The 18896-nt window shown below is 40.2% G+C and overlaps 1 protein-coding gene across 2 annotated transcripts in view; it reads left to right on the top strand.

Moving 5' to 3' along the window:
- Nucleotides 1-18896, top strand: part of PPIG (peptidylprolyl isomerase G) — a 54187-nt gene that overhangs the window by 17897 nt on the left and 17394 nt on the right. For both annotated transcript variants that reach the window (XM_006153557.3, XM_027773840.1), the window contains exons 8-9: nucleotides 1511-1540; nucleotides 1631-1770. In XM_006153557.3, coding sequence (XP_006153619.1) covers nucleotides 1511-1540; nucleotides 1631-1770 — 170 coding nt within the window. The remainder of the gene's footprint in view (nucleotides 1-1510; nucleotides 1541-1630; nucleotides 1771-18896) is intronic.

Genomic DNA, 18896 nt, shown 5'->3' with positions numbered 1-18896 from the left:
CTCCTCCATTTTCCTCTCAGGATTTTGGGCACCAATGCATATTTGCACGACATGAGTTAACCATTACACCATCTGCTGGTCCTGATAGCTTTAGTCTTTAAAAAAAAATTATTTTCTATAACTTATATAGTATAAAATTTGCCATTTTAACCATTTGTAAGTGGTATCATTCAGTAACATTTATTACATTCACAATTCGTATAGTCATCTCCCCAATTTTTTTCATCTCCACTATTTTATTTCCAGAATTATTTTATCATTCCAGAGACTTTTTTTCCCTTTTCCCCAACTTCTGATGACTTTCTGTTTCTGTGAATTTGTCTATCTAAAAATCTTCATTTCAGGAGAATCTTACAGCATTTGTTCATTTTGTGACCAGCTTGTTTCATTTAATATACTTCCAAGTTTCAACCATATTGTAACAGCTATCAATGCTTCATTCATTTTTATGGCTGTATCATACTCCACTGTAGGTATATACCACATTTTGTTTCTCCATCTGTTGATGGTCATTTGTGTTGTCTCCACCTTTTGGCTATTGTGAATGCTGCAGTAAATGGCATTTTGAACTTCTTTCAGGTTTTATGGGTATAGATCCAGGAGTGGAATTGCTGGCACGTATGGTAATGTGTTTTAGATTTTTGAGGAGCTGCCAAAATGGTTTCCACAAATGGTTGCACCATTTCATAATACCACCAGCAATGTACAGGGGTTCTATTGGGTCATCAGAAAAGTCATGATATATTTTTCTGTGCAGAAATGCATCTTTTTTTTTTTTATTTTTTTATTTTCTTTTTTTATTTTTTGGAGAGATTTTCACTGTAGGGCACGTGCGCTTGCCAGACAGACAGAGAGAGACATAGAGACAGAAAGTGAGAAATCACCCCCAAGGGGGGATGGTCATGCCACAGTCCCTTCTCCATTCTCCTCTCGGGATCTTGGGCACGCACGCACACGCGCCCGGCGTGAGTTTTAAGTCACCGGGTCCGGGACACAAACCACAGTTGACTACGTGGGAGTCCAGCGACATAGCCATTATGCTAACTGCTGGTTCCCTCTTTTTTTCTTTTGAGAGGTTTTTGCTATACGGCATGTGCACTAGCCAGCCAGACAGACAGAAAGTGAGAAATCACCCCCCAGGGGGGATGGCCATGCCGCAATCCCTTCTCCTCCGTTCTCTTCTTGGGATCTTGGGCATGCATGCACACGCGCCCGGCATGAGTTTAAGCCACCGGGTCCGGGACTCGAACTGTGGTCAACTACGTGGGAGTCCAGTGACATAGCCATTACGCTAACTGCTGTTCCCCGGGAAAACATTGTATTTTTAAGATATCTTATGATCCTGTTCTGTTAAGGTTAAGGTAATATGGTCTTTTGTTATGTTAAGATAGCATATTATTTCTTTGTTTTCAACTTTGTTTCCAATGCAGTTATTTTCTTTTCCTTTTTAGAGGTGCTAACTTTGTTTTTCTCTGACTTTGTTTTTATTCTATCTGATGACTTCAAAAAGAACAACAAAGCCAACTCCGCATTTGGATGGGTAAAGATTATTTTATTTATTTTACAACGCACTTTAAATTAATATTAAAATAAGAAACTTTTATTTAATCATCTTTATTTGACTCATTAGGCATCATGTTGTTTTTGGGCAAGTAATCTCTGGTCAAGAAGTTGTGAGAGAGATAGAAAATCAGAAAACAGATGCAGCTAGCAAACCATTTGCTGAGGTACGGATACTCAGTTGTGGAGAACTAGTCCCCAAATCTAAAGGTAAGAGCAAGTATATATTCCTAAAAATTTGTATGCATATAAAATGAGCAGAAGCTTATAGTTGGTAAGATGTTTTCTTATCTAAAATTGATACACATATAAGGCTTTTCTTTTTTTTTTCTTTTTCCTTCTTTCTTTTTTTTTTAAGAGATATTTTTGCTATAGGGCACATGTGCTTGCCAGAGAGACAAAGAGTGAGAAATCACCTCCCAGGGGGATGGCCATGTTACAATCCCTTCTCCTACGTTCTCCTCTTGGCATTTTATGTACGTACAACTGGCATGAGTCTTAAGTCATGAGGTCCAGGCCTTGAACCATGGTCAACTACGTGGGAGTTCAGCAATGTTACCATTACACCATCTGCTGGTTTCCCACTGATGTACTCTTAAGTTTATTCCATAATCTTGGCTATCGTGAATAATGCTCCAGTGAACATGGAAATGCAGATGACTCTTTAACATAATTATTTTATTTTCTGTAGATATATACCCAGTAGTAGAATACTGGATCCTGGGTAGTTTTAATTTTTTGAGGACACTCCTTGCACTTTTTCATAATGGCTATACTAATTTACACTTCCACTAATGGTATACCAGGGTTTTCTTTTCCCACGTCCTTGCTAATACTTATCTTTCATCTTTTTGAAAATCGCCATTCTAACAGAATGATGTGTCACTGGTTTTAATTTGCATTTCTCTGATGGTTAGTGATATTGAACATTGTTTTTCATGTACCTGTTCACCATTTTAAGTCTTTTTTTTTTTGGAGAGGTTTTTGCTATAGGGCACGTGTGCTCATCAGACAGACATAGAGAGACATAGAGACAGAAAGCGAGAAATCACCCCCCAGAGGGGATGGTCATGCCGTAATCCCTGCTCCATTCTCCGCTCGGGACCTTGGGCACACACGTGCACGTGCCCGGCGTGAGTTTTAAGCCACCGGGTCCAGGACGCGAACTGCGGTTGACTACATGGGAGTCCAGCGACATAGCCATTACGCTAACTGCTGGTTCCCAAGTCTTTAGAGAAATGTCTGCTTAGGTCCTTTGGACATATTTTAATTAGTCTATTTTCTACTTCTGAATTGCTTGGGTTTATTATATATTTTGGATGTTGATCCCTCTGAAAATATTTTCTCCCTTTCTCCAAGTTGTCTCTTTATTCTCTTGATTGTTTCTTGGCTGTTTTCTACAAAAGACTTACATTATGTTTTTATTGCTAGATGGCATGTGCACCTGCCAGAGAGAGAGAAAAGTACCTGTTAATGGATGTGATCATGCCCTGATTACTTTTTCTTCTAATTCTTTATTCACACATACTCACGTGTGCCTGGCATGTTTCTCAAATCACTGTATAGGATTTGAACTGTGGTTAACCTTGTGGTATCTGGTCCCATAATCACTATGCTATAGGGCTGGCTCCAGAGTAACTTCATTTGTCTGTTTTTGCTTTTGGGGTCATATCCAGACCAATGTCACAGAACTTCTCCCCCGTATTTTTTTTATTTTTGGAGAGGTTTTTGCTATAGGGCATGTGGGCTCGCCAGAAAGACAGAGAGAGGCAGAGAGATAGAAAGTGAGAAATCACCCCCGAGGGGGGATGGCTGCGCCACAGTCTCTTCTCCTCCATTCTCCTCAGGATCTTGGACATGCACGCACATGTGCCTGGAGTGAGTCCGGGTCCGGGACTCAAACCGCTATTGACTACATGGGAGTCCAGTGACATAGCCATTACTCCAACAGCTATTCTCACTCCCCTGTATTTCTTTCTAGTAGTTTTATAGTTCCAGGTTTTCTGTTCACGTCTTTAATTAGTTTTGAGTTGATTTTTGTATCTAGTGTGAGAGAAGGGTCTGATTTCATCCTTCTGCGTGTGGATGTACTGCTGTCCCAACACCATTTATTGAAGAAACTTTCTGTTCATTGTGTTCTTCTAATTCTTGTGTTTTTTCTTTTCTTCTTTCTTTTTTTGGAGAGGTTTTTTGCTATAGGGCGCGTGCGCTCACCAGACAGACAGACAGAAAGCGAGAAATCACTCCCCATGGGGGATGGCCACGTCGCAATCCCTTCTCCTCCATTCTCCTCTCAGGATCTTGGGCACACACGCGCACACGCCTGGTGTGAGTTTAAGCCACCGGGTCCGGGACTCGAACCGCAGTCGACTACGTGGGAGTCCAGCAACATAGCCATTACACTAACTGCTGGTCCCTAATTTTTGTGTTTTCAAGTGTGTTTTGTCCTTCTTCTACTTTGCCATTACCATGGAGCACTTTTTCTTGTTAACTTAAATACTTTGCCATCTTGCGTCACCCTTTTTTTTTTTTTTTTTAGGGCCATAATTATCTAATAATAGCATGGAAAATAAATACTATTTTAGGGAAGGAGTTAGTTGGGGAAAGATAGTGATTGAAAGAAGTAAGAAAGAGCATCCTGTATACTTGGGAAACTTCTTTTACTTAGATGAAGCCATTTGAAACTGACATGACTCATTTGATATGATATTATCTGAAATGGTAAGTATTTTTGTTTTTGTAAATATTTTAAGATTCTGGGTCATACTGTAAAAGTAATAGAGTAAAATTACATTCAAACCTGCATAGAAAGCAGTAACACATTAAACTGTTCTTACTTATCTAGGGAATAATTCAGAATCACCTTAATTAGAATATTCTAGTCTCTTCTTTAGTGTGCTAGTTTGCTATATATTATGTCATCAGAAAAGTCATAATATAGTTTTCTGTGTTTCTATGCAAAAATGCGTCATGTCTTTCCTGACCTGATAGTATTTAGAAATACGTACATTTTGACTTGTTTTAATTCAGAAGACCCAAGATATAGTGAAAGAAAGATGCTTATTTTTAACATTCTGTGTCTGCATTCCTTTTTTTATTTTTTAACTTTTGTTCGTGATAAAATGTGTGCACGCACATGTGAGAATGAGAAAATGACAAGAAAGAGGAGCAGCCTTCATAGGGTTTGGATTTTCTTCAGTCTTTCAGCCTATTGGATCTTAGACCCTTTTTGCCTGTGCCTAGCATGTTTTAGGCTGATCTGGCAAGTGGACTGGAAACATTTTTGCCGAGTGGGATCCTGCATCTCTTAAGCAGTGTATTACCACTGTGCTGTGGTGCTGGGCTAGTATTCCATTTTAATCCTGTTCTAATTTTTTTTCTATATCATATCAAAAAATACCTGGTGGGACCAGCAGGTGGCCTGGTGGTTAGGTGCTGCAGTCTTACCTGGCTGACTGTGGTTTGAGTCCAGGACCTGGCAACTTGCTTTCTCACTTTACATTCTTTCTCTATCTCTCTCAGTTGAGGGCATATGGCCCGTAGCTAATTATAAAAAATAATGATGATAAATGAATAATTCTTCTAACAAAATTACCTGGTAATCCATTGTAGATGTGCATTGTGGCTCGTAATGAGACTTTATATAAATTCTTGGTGTACATGTCACTGATTATCATTATTTACAAATTATAGGTACAATGTATGCCCTTTTTTTCTCACTACACAATGAGGTGTAGTTGAGAATCTGAGAATCTCTGATTGATGCCCTACAAATACAGTCATTTATGATGGAAAAAAAGAAACACTAAAAATTTATGTTAATGGTTGCAATTTTTAGATCCTAAACTTACTAGTATTTAATTCTTCAGAATTGTTAATATAGGTGGAATATTTTGGTTTAAGACCTTACTGCTTCCCATATCATCCAGAAAATAATCTTTTATTCCCTACTTGGCATCTAATTTTTAAAATATATTTATACTCTTTAAGGTCTTGTGTTAGAATTTGTTCTCTGCTTGTAAAAATTCAGTCTGCTTTGTGGTGTATTTATTCAGAAAGAGATTGAGAAAGTTCACATTTTAAATATAAATAGTAATCAGACTAAATTTGGTACAGATTTTTTTGGTACTAAAGTGGCAGCATTTGGATATTTGCCTAAAGAATGAGGAAGTAAATGAATATAGTCATATATATATATATATATATATATCTAGTTTTGCCTTTACCACTGCAGCCAGAAAATTGTGTTGAAAGTTTACGTTGTATCCTACTGTGAGTACCTCAGACTTATGCTGAGGTAATTGAACCTTATTCTTTTTAGTTTCAACAGTTTGGGTAGAATTGGCCTCTTTGTTTCTAAATAATTATTATTTTTTATTTATTTGTTTGTTTGTTTGTTTTAGCTTGAACAGAGAGGGACAGAGTAAGAGAGTGAAGGAGAGGGAAAGTGAGAAAGCAAGCTGCCAGGTCCGGGACTCGAATCGCAGTCGGCCATGTGGGAATCCATTGCCCTTAACCACTATGCCACCTGCCAGCCCCAAGAGTTAGCCTTTTAAAAATTCTTTTTTTTTTTTTTTTTTAGGGGGGGTTTTTTTTTTTTTTTTTGGGGGTTTTTTTCTCTATATGGCGCGTGTGCTCGCCAGACAGACAGAGAGACACATAGAGACAGAAAGCAAGAAATCACCCCTCAAGTTGGATGGTCACAGGATGGTCACGCTGCAATCCCTTCTCCTCCATTCTCCTCTTGGGATCTTGGGCACGTATATACACATGCCTGGCGTGAGCTTTAAGCCACTGAGTCTGGGATGCGAACCGCGGTCGACTATGTGGGAGTCCAGTGACATAGCCATTATGCTAACTGCTGGTTCCCGAGAGATTTTTATTATAGGGCTTGTGCACTTGCCAGAGAGAGAGAAAGAAATAGAAAGTGATTTTCCCCCTTATAATCTGTGCATTATGTTATATAGTAAATGGATTCTTCAAAGTTGTTTTTTTTTTTTTTTGAGAGATTTTCACTATAGGGCGCGTGCGCTCGCCAGACAGACAGAGACATTAGAGACAGAAAGCGAGAAATCACCCCCCAGGGGGGATGGTCACGCCGCAATCCCTTCTCCTCCATTCTCCTCTCGGGATCTTGGGCGGGCACGCACGCACACGTGCCTGGCGTGAGTTTCAAGCCACCAGGTCCAGGACGCGAACCGCGGTCGACTACGTGGGAGTCCAGCGACAGAGCCATTACACTAACTGCTGGTTCCCTATTCTTCAAAGTTTTAAGTTAATTTTTTTCTATGTGTAATTGTCTGGTTGGTCAGGATTTCTTTTTTTTTTTTTAAATACCTTTCATCATTATACATGTGATGGGTATGTTGTCCGCTGATGGAGTTTTGTTTATAGCTCTTTTAGTACATGAGGAATGTTACACTACTACTTTCTGGCATCTATGGTGTCAGATGAGAGGTTTGCTGTCATTCAAGTCATTCATTATTCTCCTGTAGAAGCTGTAGTATTCCTCTCTAGCTGCCTTTGGTATTACTGTTTTTTTTTTTTTTTAGAGAGAGACCTTTTGCTATAGGGTGCATGCACTCTCCAGAGAGAAAGCGAGAAATCACCTGCTCTTGGGGGATGGCCACACTGCAGTCAGTCCCTTTTCCTCTGTTCTCCTCTTGGGATTTTGGGCATGCAAACACATATGCCCAGTGTGAGTTTTAAGTCTCCAGGTCTGGAACTCGAACTGTGGTCAACTATGAGAGTCCAGCAATGTAATTATTATACCATCTGCTGGTTCCACTTTCAGTATTTTTATGTTTCTAATGGGTTTTTCTTTTCCCTTAGATTTTTGCCACAGGGCATATGCACTTGCAGGAGAGAGGTAGGGCGTGGGAAATGGCCATGCCGCAATTTTGGGCCATGGACACACATGCTCTCAGTGTGATTTTCAAGTCATTGGGTCCGGAACTTGAGCTGTGGTTAGTCATATTTGGAGTCAATGTCTTAGCCTACCACCTCCTGGCCCTATCTCTTTTTGTCTTTTTTTTTTTTGGAGAGGTTTTTGCTATAGGGCGCGTGCGCTCGCCAGACAGAGAGAGACATAGAGACAGAAAGTGAGAAATCTCCCCCCCAGGGGGGATGGTCACACCGCAATCCCTTCTCCTCCATTCTCCTCTCGGGATCTTGGGCATGCACGCACACGCGCCTGGCGTGCGTTTTAAGCCACCGGGTCCGGGACACGAACCGCGGTTGACTACGTGGGAGTCCAGCGGCATAGCCATTACGCTAACTCCTGGTTCCCTGTTTGTCTTTTTTTTTTTTAAGAAGTTTTTGCCTTAGGGCACATGTGCTCACAGGAGAGAAAGAGAGATAGAGACAGTGTGAAGGAAAGTACGAAATCCTGGGGGAGTGACCATGTTGCAGTCCCTTTTCTGTCTATTCCCACTCCCCTACCTCCTGTCTTTAATTTTTAAAAGTGATTCAAATGTAGGAGGAGAAGGGATTGCGGCGTGGCCATTCCCCCGGGGGGGTGATTTCTCGTTTTCTGTCTCTCTGTCTCTCTCTGTCTGTCTGGCAAGCGCACACACCCTATAGCAAAAACCTTTCAAAAAAAAAAAGTGATTCAAATGTATTTTGATGCAGATTATTTACAGTTGATCATGTTTGAGATTTTCTCAGCCTCTAGAATCTGTAGAAACTTGCCAAACGTGAAAGTTTTCCTCTTTTTTTTTTTAGTACTTTTTAGATTCCACGTTTGCTTTTTTTCTGAGACTTACAAATGTAGGTCTGTTCTTGTTGTTCCACAGGTTTATGAAGCTTTGCTCTTTTCTGTTTAGTGTATTTTCTGAGATTATCATATTGAACAATTTCTGTTGATTACTCTTGAATTCCTCTGATTCTTTGTCATCTCCACTATACTATTGAGCATGCCTAGTGAGTTTTTGTCATTTTGGTTATTGTGTTTTTTTCTTTCTACAATTTTTACTTAATAACTTTTTTCTTTTGTAATTTGCTAGAAGGTGTGTGCACACAAAAGCAAGAGGGGAAGAAAGCAGCCCCTAATGAGACCTGGGCATGCCATAAACCCTTCCCCTCCCCTTTCCATCTTTTTTTGGTATTTGGGGCAAAAAAAAAAGCATAATTTTACTCATTCTCAATATTTATTTAATTTGATCAGAGAGAGAGATGGAAAGTGAGAAAGTGAATTGTCGGGTCCAGAATGCAGAGTGCGGCCAGCCATGTAAGGAGTTCAGTGCCTCAACCACCATACCACCTGCTAGCCCTGTACTATTTTTAATTCATTTTCTATCTTGTTTAAGCACGTCACTGATGAATTTTTTTAGTGTTGTGCATTAAGCCCATTTTCCCTGTGAGTCCTGTGCTTTTTTTATAACACTATTTTCATAGTAAGGTGCTTTATAAAAACACATATTCTGTATTTCATCAGAACGACTGTACTTCTCTGAAGTATTTCTGCTTTACTTTTGTACTTAATAACCATACTCATTTCCAAATTTACTTGTACAATTTATAATCAAAAGTTTATATAAAATACCTTTTTAAGTATGTATTTTCTTATAATTATTTGCTATTGAGTTGATATTTTTTGGCCTTGTTTCTCCAAGTAGATTGACAACTCTATGAAAACAAGGCCCATGTCTTAAAAAGTTTCCTCTGGAACTTTGCCGTGCACTCTAATTTTTATTTACATATCCTGGCATCATGTCGACTATGTTACTATTCAGTTAACATACTGGTAAGTTTTGAGAACGATAAAATTTTAGTTATAGGCCAGCTCTGTGTCCTGGTGGATCCCATGTGGCCAGTTGTGTGATTTCAAGTTCCATACCGAGCAGCTTGAATAACATGGTGAGCGCATGTATTATGTGTGATCAAAATCCTGAAAGACGGGAGATGAAGGAGAAGAGATTGGGGCATTATCCCTGTTGAGGGTGCTTTCTCTCTTTCTATCTATCTGGTGAGTGCACCCAAGTTAAAAAAAATTTAATTACACATTTATGATGTGCCTTCATATTTTTCTTTTAGGTTTTTGCTGTATGGTGTGTGCACTTGCTAGAGAGAGAGAGAGAGAGAGTGAGAAATTTACCTACCAGGGGAATGGCCACACCACAGTCTTTTCTCGTTCATTCTTTTCTCAGGAATTGCGTTATGCAGGCACATATACCCAGCATGATTTTCAAGCCATCAGGTTCAGAACTCAGACTGCGAAGTTGGCTATGTGGGATCTGACTGTCGTAACCTCCATGCCACCTGCTTGCCATGGCTTTATGTAATTTAATTTAATTTGACACAGATTTTAAAAAGTTTTTGCTATAGGCTATGTGCTCTTATCAGAGAGGGAGGGAGAGAGAGAGAGAGAGAGAAGAAAGTGAGAAATCATCCCTCGGGGGATGGCCATGCCAACAATCCCTTCTTCAGTCTCCTCTTTGGATTTTGTACATGCATACAAAGTTGCACAGCATGATTTTCAAGCCACCAGGTCTGGGACTCAGTCCATGCAGCCACATGGGAATCCACTGTATTAACCTCCACATCACCTGCTAGCCCAGTTTAACACAGATTTTGAAACTCTACAGTTAACTGAAACAAATATTGTCATGGCCCCATTTTTTTGTGTGTTTTTATTCTTCTGTCCTTTAATTGCCATTTCTTTCTTAAATCTTTTTTGTTTTGTTTTGCTTTAATTTGCCAGAGAGCATGTGTACTCAGGAGGAGAGGAGATGGTGAGGAGAATGAGAAAGCACCCTCTGCACACGGTGGCACATGTGCCTGATGATTCTTTCACTCTCCTAGACTTAAATGATATGGTTGGTTATGTATCCAGATGCCTTAACCACCATATACAAGTTGACTCTTCAGCCATTTTTCTCTCATTTTCAGAGCAGATTCATAAGGAAAATGCATGTAAATGAAGTTTCATAAAATGGTATTAACAGATACCAAAAGAGAATTTTTTTTTTTTAAGTTTTTTGCTATATGACACATACACTCAAACAGAGAGAGAGACAGAGAGTGGGGGATAGTAAGAAATCATACCCAAGGGATTGGCCTCACCACCATTCCTTTTTTTATTTTCCTGGGATTTTGGGCACACATGCACTTGTGTTGGCATGAGTTTCAAGCCACCAGGTCTAGGACTTATCCTGCAGTCAGCCATGAGGGAGTCCAGCACTTTAACCACCACACCACCGACTGGCCCCAAAAGGCTTTTTTCCCTCTTTCTTCCTTTTTTATTGAATAGTTGCCAGAGAATGCATTCACTGGATAGAAAGATAGTGAGGAAGTACCCCTTCAGTGAGGCATGGTTGTGCTGTAATCCCTTCACCTCTGATTCTCCATCCTGTCAGAATTTGGGGCATGCATACATTTTTCAAGCGAACTGTTAAGAGTTCTGACTCCCTAAACTGCTAGGGTATGGAGCTGGCCCAATCTTAGAGCTTTCTCTTATTCCTAGCTACATTTCCTGACATTTTCCTTTTGTAGTTAATATCATCTGATATGTAGGCAGATTATAGCACTATAATAGTTTAAAAACCATTTCTGGCCTTTCATCTTACTATAATATCTTGCATCCATAAAATGTTTTCTTCAAAAGTGATAGGTATATTAAATATAGTAATTTGAAATGTATTTAATATATTTGATGGGGAGACTGGACTTCTTCACAAATAGGCTTACTGTGATATGTTTTTCTCAGGAAACAATCCCGTGCAAAATACACATAAGTTAGAGCAGGTGAATAAAGCTTTACCGTGGAGTAAAGCAGTGTTAATATTTTCTCTAATGATTTCTATCAGTATATTCTGGGTAGGTGGAATATTCTTATTTTGCTTGCATATCAGTGTGGTATTAGATTATTTACTTAGTTATTTATATTCATTATGAAACTATTTTTTCCATAGGTTTCTTTAAAAGTTTGATGTCCTGGGATCAACAGATGACGTAATCGTTTATGTCACTGGACTCCCACATAATTGACGACAGTTCAAGTCCTGGACCTGGTGGCTTAAAATTCACACAGGGTGTGTGTGCATGTTTGCCCAAAATCCTGAAAGGAGAAGGGATTGCAGCTTGGCCCCCCCTCTTTGGGGGGTGGGGGGGGAGTTGGTTTCTCATTTTCTGTCTCTCTGTTTCTCTGGCAAGGGCATGTGTCCTATAATAAAAATCTCTTAAAAAAATGTTTGATGTCCCTTCCCAACACCCCATATCTATCAGGTTTTTAAGTTTAGTAATTATAAGCAGATTTTCATTTTATACATTTTTGCATACCCACTCCGTTTCACTGCAACAATGGACTTGGGTTCAGATTAACAATTAGAGTCATGAGACAAAATAGGTTTCACCTGTCACTAAGTTTACTTACTCTTGAGAATGGATACAGGAGTGTAACTGCATGCTAGGTGCTACTGTTCAGCAGCCTAAGCTCACAATTCCCACCTTGCCCACCTGAAAAAAATAGATGAGCCAGAACCCTTATGTGCCTATAATCCCAGCTACTTTGGAGTCTGAGGCAGGAAAATGGTATGGTGACATACACCTGTGGTCTCAATTATTCAGGAAATTGAGGAAGGAAGATCACACAGCAAAACCCTGAAACACCTGGAACATATACACACACACACACCAAGGATACAGGACAGGAAATAGCGTGACTGGTACAGCAATGGCATTTTGGAGACCTCATTTGTAAATGAAATCTCTGTTCCAGGCATGCCACATTTGGTATGTTCATGTGCTTAAAGGAACACAACTGGATGAGAAAGGAATCTATTAGTTCAGTGAAGCCATTACATCTCCAATTTCCTCTGCCTTTATACTTGTTCCCATTGTTCCATGCAAAAGTATCTTTTCCCTTTTTGTGGAGAAGTTTTTGCTATAGGGTGCATGTGCTCACTAGAAAGAGACAGAAGGTGAGAAATCACCCCCCAGGGAGGATAGCCATGCCACAATCGCAATCCCTTCTCCTCCACTGTCCCCACCGTGAGTTTAAGCCACTGGGTCCAGGATTCCAACCATGTTCGGCTACATGGGAGTCCATTGACATACCCATTACGCCAACTGCCGGTCCTCTTTGTTTCTAAGAGAGATTTTTGCAGTAGGGTATGTGTGCTTGCCAGACAGAGACAGAGTCAGAAAGCAAGAAATCATCCCTCCAGGGAAGGATAGCCATGCCACAATCCCTTCTCTTTTGTTCTCCTCTTGGAATTTTAGGCATGCACGCACACAAGCCTGGTATGAGTTTCAACTCGCCATGTCTAGTACAGGAAACGCAGTCGACTATGTGGGAGTCCTGTGAAGCAACCATCGTGCCATCTGCTGGTCCCACAGCAGTACTTTATTGGTATTGGATTAGTAAGTTGATGTTTTAATCAGGTGCGCAGTAACTAGCCAGATCCTCATTTATTTATCTTTTTTCCTTTTGTAATTTGTTTTGTTTTATAATAATTTTTTCTGATTAATTTCTCATTTTACAAAAAGTCCCAGTCATAATGTATACAACATACATACTTTTTTAACAGAGAACTTTATTTTTTTTTTGTCTGTTAAATGTTTCTTCCTTTTGAACCTCATACCCACGCTCTACTACCCACTCACTACCATCCACTTTCCTCCATTAAAGTCTCTGGTTTCTACAGTTAACCTTTGTATAATCATATCTTCAGATCTTTCAGTGACTGCCATAGAATGTAGGTAATTGGTACCAATTGAGTGCAGATATACAATGTGTATATCAAAGTCTGGCTTACTTTGCTCAACATTAAGTCATCTTTACTCCCCCACTTTGAACTGACAATGTTTCTTTTAGCTGAGTAATATTCCATAGTATGTATGTGCCACAGTTTTCAACCCAGTCATCAGGTTTTAAACACTTAGGTTGTTTCTATGTTTTAGCAGTTGTGAATAATGCTACAGTAAACATCGATGTCCAGGTGTCTTTCTGCCAGTGTTTTCCTATCCTTTGGGTAAATACCAAAGAGTGAGATTACAGGTTCATTTGGTAGGTCTGTTTGTAGATTTTTTAGGAACTTCCATGTTTCCTGTTCACTACAGCCTCACCAGCACCTGTTCTTTATTTTTTAAATCTAGCCATTCTCTTGGGGATTTTAAATGATATCTCATTGTGGTTTTAATTTACATTTCCCTTATTGCAAGAGACTTTGGACATTTTTTCCATATACCTTTTTGGCCATGTATAAGTCTTCTTTGGAGAGTTGTCTATCAGTTCATTTGCTCATATTCTAATTGTATAATTGGATTATTCTTTTTTTTTTTTTTTTTTTTTTTTTTCTGGGTAAGCTGCTTCAACATCCTATATATTCTGGATATCAATCCCTCGTCTGAGGAATAATTTGCAAATATTTTCTCCCAATTTGAGGGTTGTCTTTTCAGTCTAATTATTGTTTCCTTTGCTGTGAGGAAGCTTTTCAACTTGTTATAATCCCGTTTGACTATTTTGTGCATTATTACCTATGTTTTATGGGTCTTATTTAAGAAATCTTTGCTTACTCCAGTGTCTTAGAGTTTTCCCTCCATTTTCTACTAGTAGCTTCATAATTTGAGGCTTTACATTTAAATCTTGATCTATTTTTAGTTGATTCTTGTTAATGGTGAGAGATAGGAATCCAGTGGAATAGAATATCAGCTGCTTGCAGCAGAGATCTTGAGCGAGTCCTAATTTGGTGAGGTTACAGAGCATACAGTCCAGGGGTGTCTTTGGCTGGGTGACAGACTCAGTATTACCCATTGTGCCTGTGACTCAAGTGAGTGGTAAAGACAGAGGCATCCCAAATCTCTTTCTGCACTCACTGAGTGGAACGGGGGATAAGCAGCAGGGGATTGAGACATCTCCACAATCACCTGACCTCCAGAAATCGGAGGGGACCCTGACATGGCTGTTTTCGGACAGGGAACCTGGAGGTTTGAGTCCTGGAAGCCATAGGCAGGTAAACTTAGCCTCAGAAGGCCAAGGCAGGTGGATAGTCAGCAGTTGGCAGGTTGGTTCCTGGTTTAGGGAGGATAGGTCCTCACGGGAACAGTGGGACACAAAATTTCTCCTGGGTTTTAGCACCAAATGTCAGGAATGGACCGACTGTGTGAGAAATTAGAAATGTAGAACCTTTATTGGGAACATTCCCGGGTGAGGTTTGCTGGTCCAACAGTGAGAGAGAGAGAGGACCAGAGAAGCCATGCCCTAGGTTGGGGTTTAGCAATTTTTATAAGGGTATAGGGAGGGATGGGTGTTTTAAAGATAGAAACGGTTCATGTATGGTTTAGGGGGAGAGCAGACTACTGTGCCACATAAAGTCTAGTGCCATATGCAGAGTAGAGCACCATGTGCTACATCCAGGTTAGATCCAAGTGCAGCTCAGCTCAGCGCCACAATGCATTGTGGCGTCCAACCCCTTTGTCCAAGCTGCCCAGGCTTCTGGCCTAACAAAAAGGTGTGGAGAAAGTGGCCAACCTTATTTTGTTCCAGTTTTTAGTGGGGAAGCTTTCTGCTTTTCCCCATTCATTATGACGTTAGCATAGGGCTGTCATATATGATTTTTATTGTATTGTGAAACATTCCTTCTACCTCTATTTTTCTGAGAGTCTTGATCATAAAGGGATGTTGTATTTTATCAAATACTGTTTCTGCAACTACAGATATATCACTTTTTTTTTTTTTTTTTGGAGAGATTTTCACTGTAGGGCGCGTGCGCTCGCCAGACAGACAGAGAGAGACATAGAGACAGAAAGCGAGAAATCACCCCCCAGGGGGGATGGTCACGCCGCAATCCCTTCTCCTCCATTCTCCTCTCGGGATCTTGGGCACGCACGCACACGCGCCCGGCGTGAGTTTTAAGCCACCGGGTCCGGGACACGAACCGCGGTCGACTACGTGGGTGTCCAGCGACATAGCCACTACGCTAACTGCTGGTTCCCCAGATATATCACTTTTTAAAAAAATCTTCCTTTCTATTAATGAGACCTATTACATTTATTTTGCATATGTTGAACCATTGTCGTAACCCTGGAATAAAGCTTATTACCTAATCATGGTATATGGTTTTCTTAATATAGGATTGGATTTGATTTCCTAATATCTTGTTGACAATTTTTGCATCAGTATTTATTAGGGATATTGGTCTGTAGTGTTAGGTATATTTTTTTGTTATGTCTTTGTGTCGGGTTTTGGAATCAAGATGATGGAGACTTCATATAATGAGTGTTTCTTCCTTTTGAATCTTTAGAAATAGTTTGAAAAAAGTTGGGATTAGCTGTTCTTTAAAAGTTTTGTAGAATTCAGCAGTAAAGTGGACCTGGGCCTTTTGTTGTTTTTGGAGACTATTACTGATTCAGTGTCAGCACTAGTTATTGATGTTAGTCAGGCTTTCTATTTCATCCTGGTTCAGCCTAGTTAACTTGTATATGTCCAGAAATTTGTCCATCTCCTTTTTTTAGTTTGTTAGCATATAGTTACTCATGGTATTCTCTCAATTTTTTGTTTTCTGATGTATCAGTTGTAATGTTACCAGCTTCATTACTGGTTTATCTATTTGGTTCCTTTCTCTGTTGCTCTTGATTAGCTAATATATAAATTTTTTTTCTATCCTCTCAAAAAACTAGCTTTTTGTTTTGTCGCTTTTTTTAATTACTCATTAATTTTGTTACTATAAGTTTTTTTTTAACTTGGGGTTAAAAAAACGTGGGGTTGGGGGGAGAAAGCAAGCTGCCAGTTACAGGACTTGAACCATAGTCAACCATGTGGGATTCCAGCACCCCAGCTACCATGCTACCTGCTACTAGAAAGAATTAGTCTTTTTCGATTATGTTAATGTTGGGAGAGAAAAAGAGTCCAAGGTGCATGTTCTGGTTCAGTTAATAGGTAAACGTAGGTAACGTAGGTAAAAAGAGGAGCCACAGTGAAAGAATAGGCCTAATATTAAAAAGGTAAGTTGAGGGAGCAGCAAATGCGCAATAATTACAACACTGGACTCCCACATAGCCAACCATGGTTCAAGTCCCAGACGCGATGGATTAAAAAACATGCCAGGTGTGTGTGCTTGCACGCCCTAAATCCTGAGAGGAGAATGGAGGAGAATGGATTGCAGCATGGCCAACCCCTCTGGAGGGTGATGTCTCGCTTTCTCTGTGTCTGTTTCTTTAGTGAGTGCATGTGCCCTATGAAGAGGAAATGATTGCCTCCAAACTCGATTTCTTCCTTGATTCTCTCTTTAAAATAATTGAATTATTTATTTATTTAGTACCATTTGCTATTATTTTTTAATCTGACCAGAGAAAGAGAAAGGGAAAGCAAGAAATCAAGCCACTAGGTCAAGGACCCAAACTGCAGTCAGCCATGTGGATGTCCAGCACCTGAACCACCATGCAACCTGCTGGCCCCTGGGTCTCTCTCTTAAATTCCTAGGGTGTTTGTCAAAGTAACCTTGGTGACTGGATAGGTAGTGGATTTTGTGAATTAGCACTTTCTCTCAACAAAACTATGGTTGCAATTTTTTTTTTTTTTTTTTTTTTTTTTTTTTTTTTTTTTTTTTTTTTTACAAGAAACTTGAGTGTTAGGACAAAGACAATCTGACATAACAGGGGAACTTCGAAAAGCCAAACCAGAATTCTGTGAAGTGGCAGTTGGAGGATCTCCTGTTGGCACTTGATACTACTAGGCAGTAGTAGCAGCCTGAAGGGGGTCATCCCATGCCACTCATAACCCCTGCATGGGCTTTTGGAACTTTTCTTGAATATTGAGAGCTGATTAGAACAAGAACTTATCTTGAAAAAAAAAAAGAAGAATTTTATTATTCTTTATAATTCTCTCTTTCCTCTTTACTATTATTTTTCCTTGTTTTTCCCCTTTTTAAGTTTGCTTTTGGAAATAATCTTAACCTCTCATTTAGAAACCTTAAAGAACACATTCTTGGGACCAGCAGTTGGCGTGATGGCTATGTTGCTGGACTCCCATGTAGGTCAACCACGGTTCGAGTCCGGACCTGGTGGCTTGAAACTCACACTGGGCACGTGTGTGTGTGTGTGTGTGTGTGCTCAAGATCCTGAGATGAAAATGGAGAAGGGATTGTGGCATGGCCATCCCTCCTGAGGGGTGCTTTCTCGCTTTCTGTCTCTCTGTCTGTCTCTGTCTGTCTGACGAGCGCATGCACCCTATAGCAAACACCTCTCAAAAAAAAGAAAAAGAACACATTCTTGTCACTTTAAAGTTACATGAGGCTTGTCTACTGAGTCTTCCAGATGTCCAAGGGAAGCTATTGGGGCCTCAGGCCCCAGTAATACTCAATTTTAGAGGATTAGCATTGACTCAGAAGTCTCAGGCTCCCTTCAGAGCTTGGGGTATTCCTGTCTCTAGTGACCAGCTCCTCCACGTCGGGGTAAAAGCCCCAGTGGGGACAGGAGGATACCAGTCATTAGCATTTTCCAGTGCCCAGGCCTCGCATTGGAAATACATCTGGACTTTCTAGATTCTGCCTTCGGGTGGAACTTAAGTTCCCAACCTTTACGATTACCACGGGTGAAAGTTAAATCAAAGGTTAAGGTACATTTGCCAATTTATTATAGCATTTTTCTGAGTTGTCTAATAATTTTCCTAGATCTGTTCTGATGTATGAGAGAGATACTGTACTAAGAAGAGAACCTAAACTCTAAAAGATCCTTTGGGTTTTTATTTTATTTCTTATCTTCTATAAGGAGCAGCTGAGTACTGCCAGAAGGGAAGAGCCCAGGAGGTTTTACAAAGCATATGCCTTGGTGATAGAAGAGCTCTAGCTGGAGAATGGATTTATAGTTTAAGCTTTTACCTTTTGCTAAATCTAGTCGTCTAACTTACATTGGGACCAGGTGTATGGTTTGGGTGTAAACCCATTCCAGCTCCTGGAGTGCCAACCAAGAGGAGAGTCCCAAGGGGTAGAAGTTTACTTGCCTCTCTGGAAGAGAAAACAGGAGAAAGGGAAAGCGAGAAAGCAAGCCCTCAGGTCTGGAAATCGAACTGCTGTTGGCCATGTCAGAATCTAGTGCCTTAACCACCATGCTCTCTTTCAAAAAACTGCATACTTCCCCCCAACCCCCGTGTTTTGGGGAGGGGGAGAGAGAGAGAGAGAGAGAGTGAGTTTTGCTATAGGGCACGTGTACTTGCAGGAGAGACAGAAAGCAAGAAATCAGAAATCACTCCCCGGGAGAATTGCCACGCTGGAATCCCTACTCTTCCATTCTCTGGATTTTGGGCACACACGCATGCACACACACTTGCCTGGCATGAGTTTGAAGCTGTCAATTCTGGGACTCAAACTGTGATTGACTGACTATGTGGGAGTCTAGCA

The sequence above is a fragment of the Tupaia chinensis genome, unplaced genomic scaffold (assembly GCF_000334495.1).
Source record: "Tupaia chinensis unplaced genomic scaffold, TupChi_1.0 Scaffold000381_1, whole genome shotgun sequence".
Taxonomy (NCBI): Eukaryota; Metazoa; Chordata; class Mammalia; order Scandentia; family Tupaiidae; genus Tupaia; species Tupaia belangeri.
The sequence above is the reverse complement of the archived record's forward strand: the minus strand, read 5'-3'. Positions and strand labels throughout refer to the sequence as shown.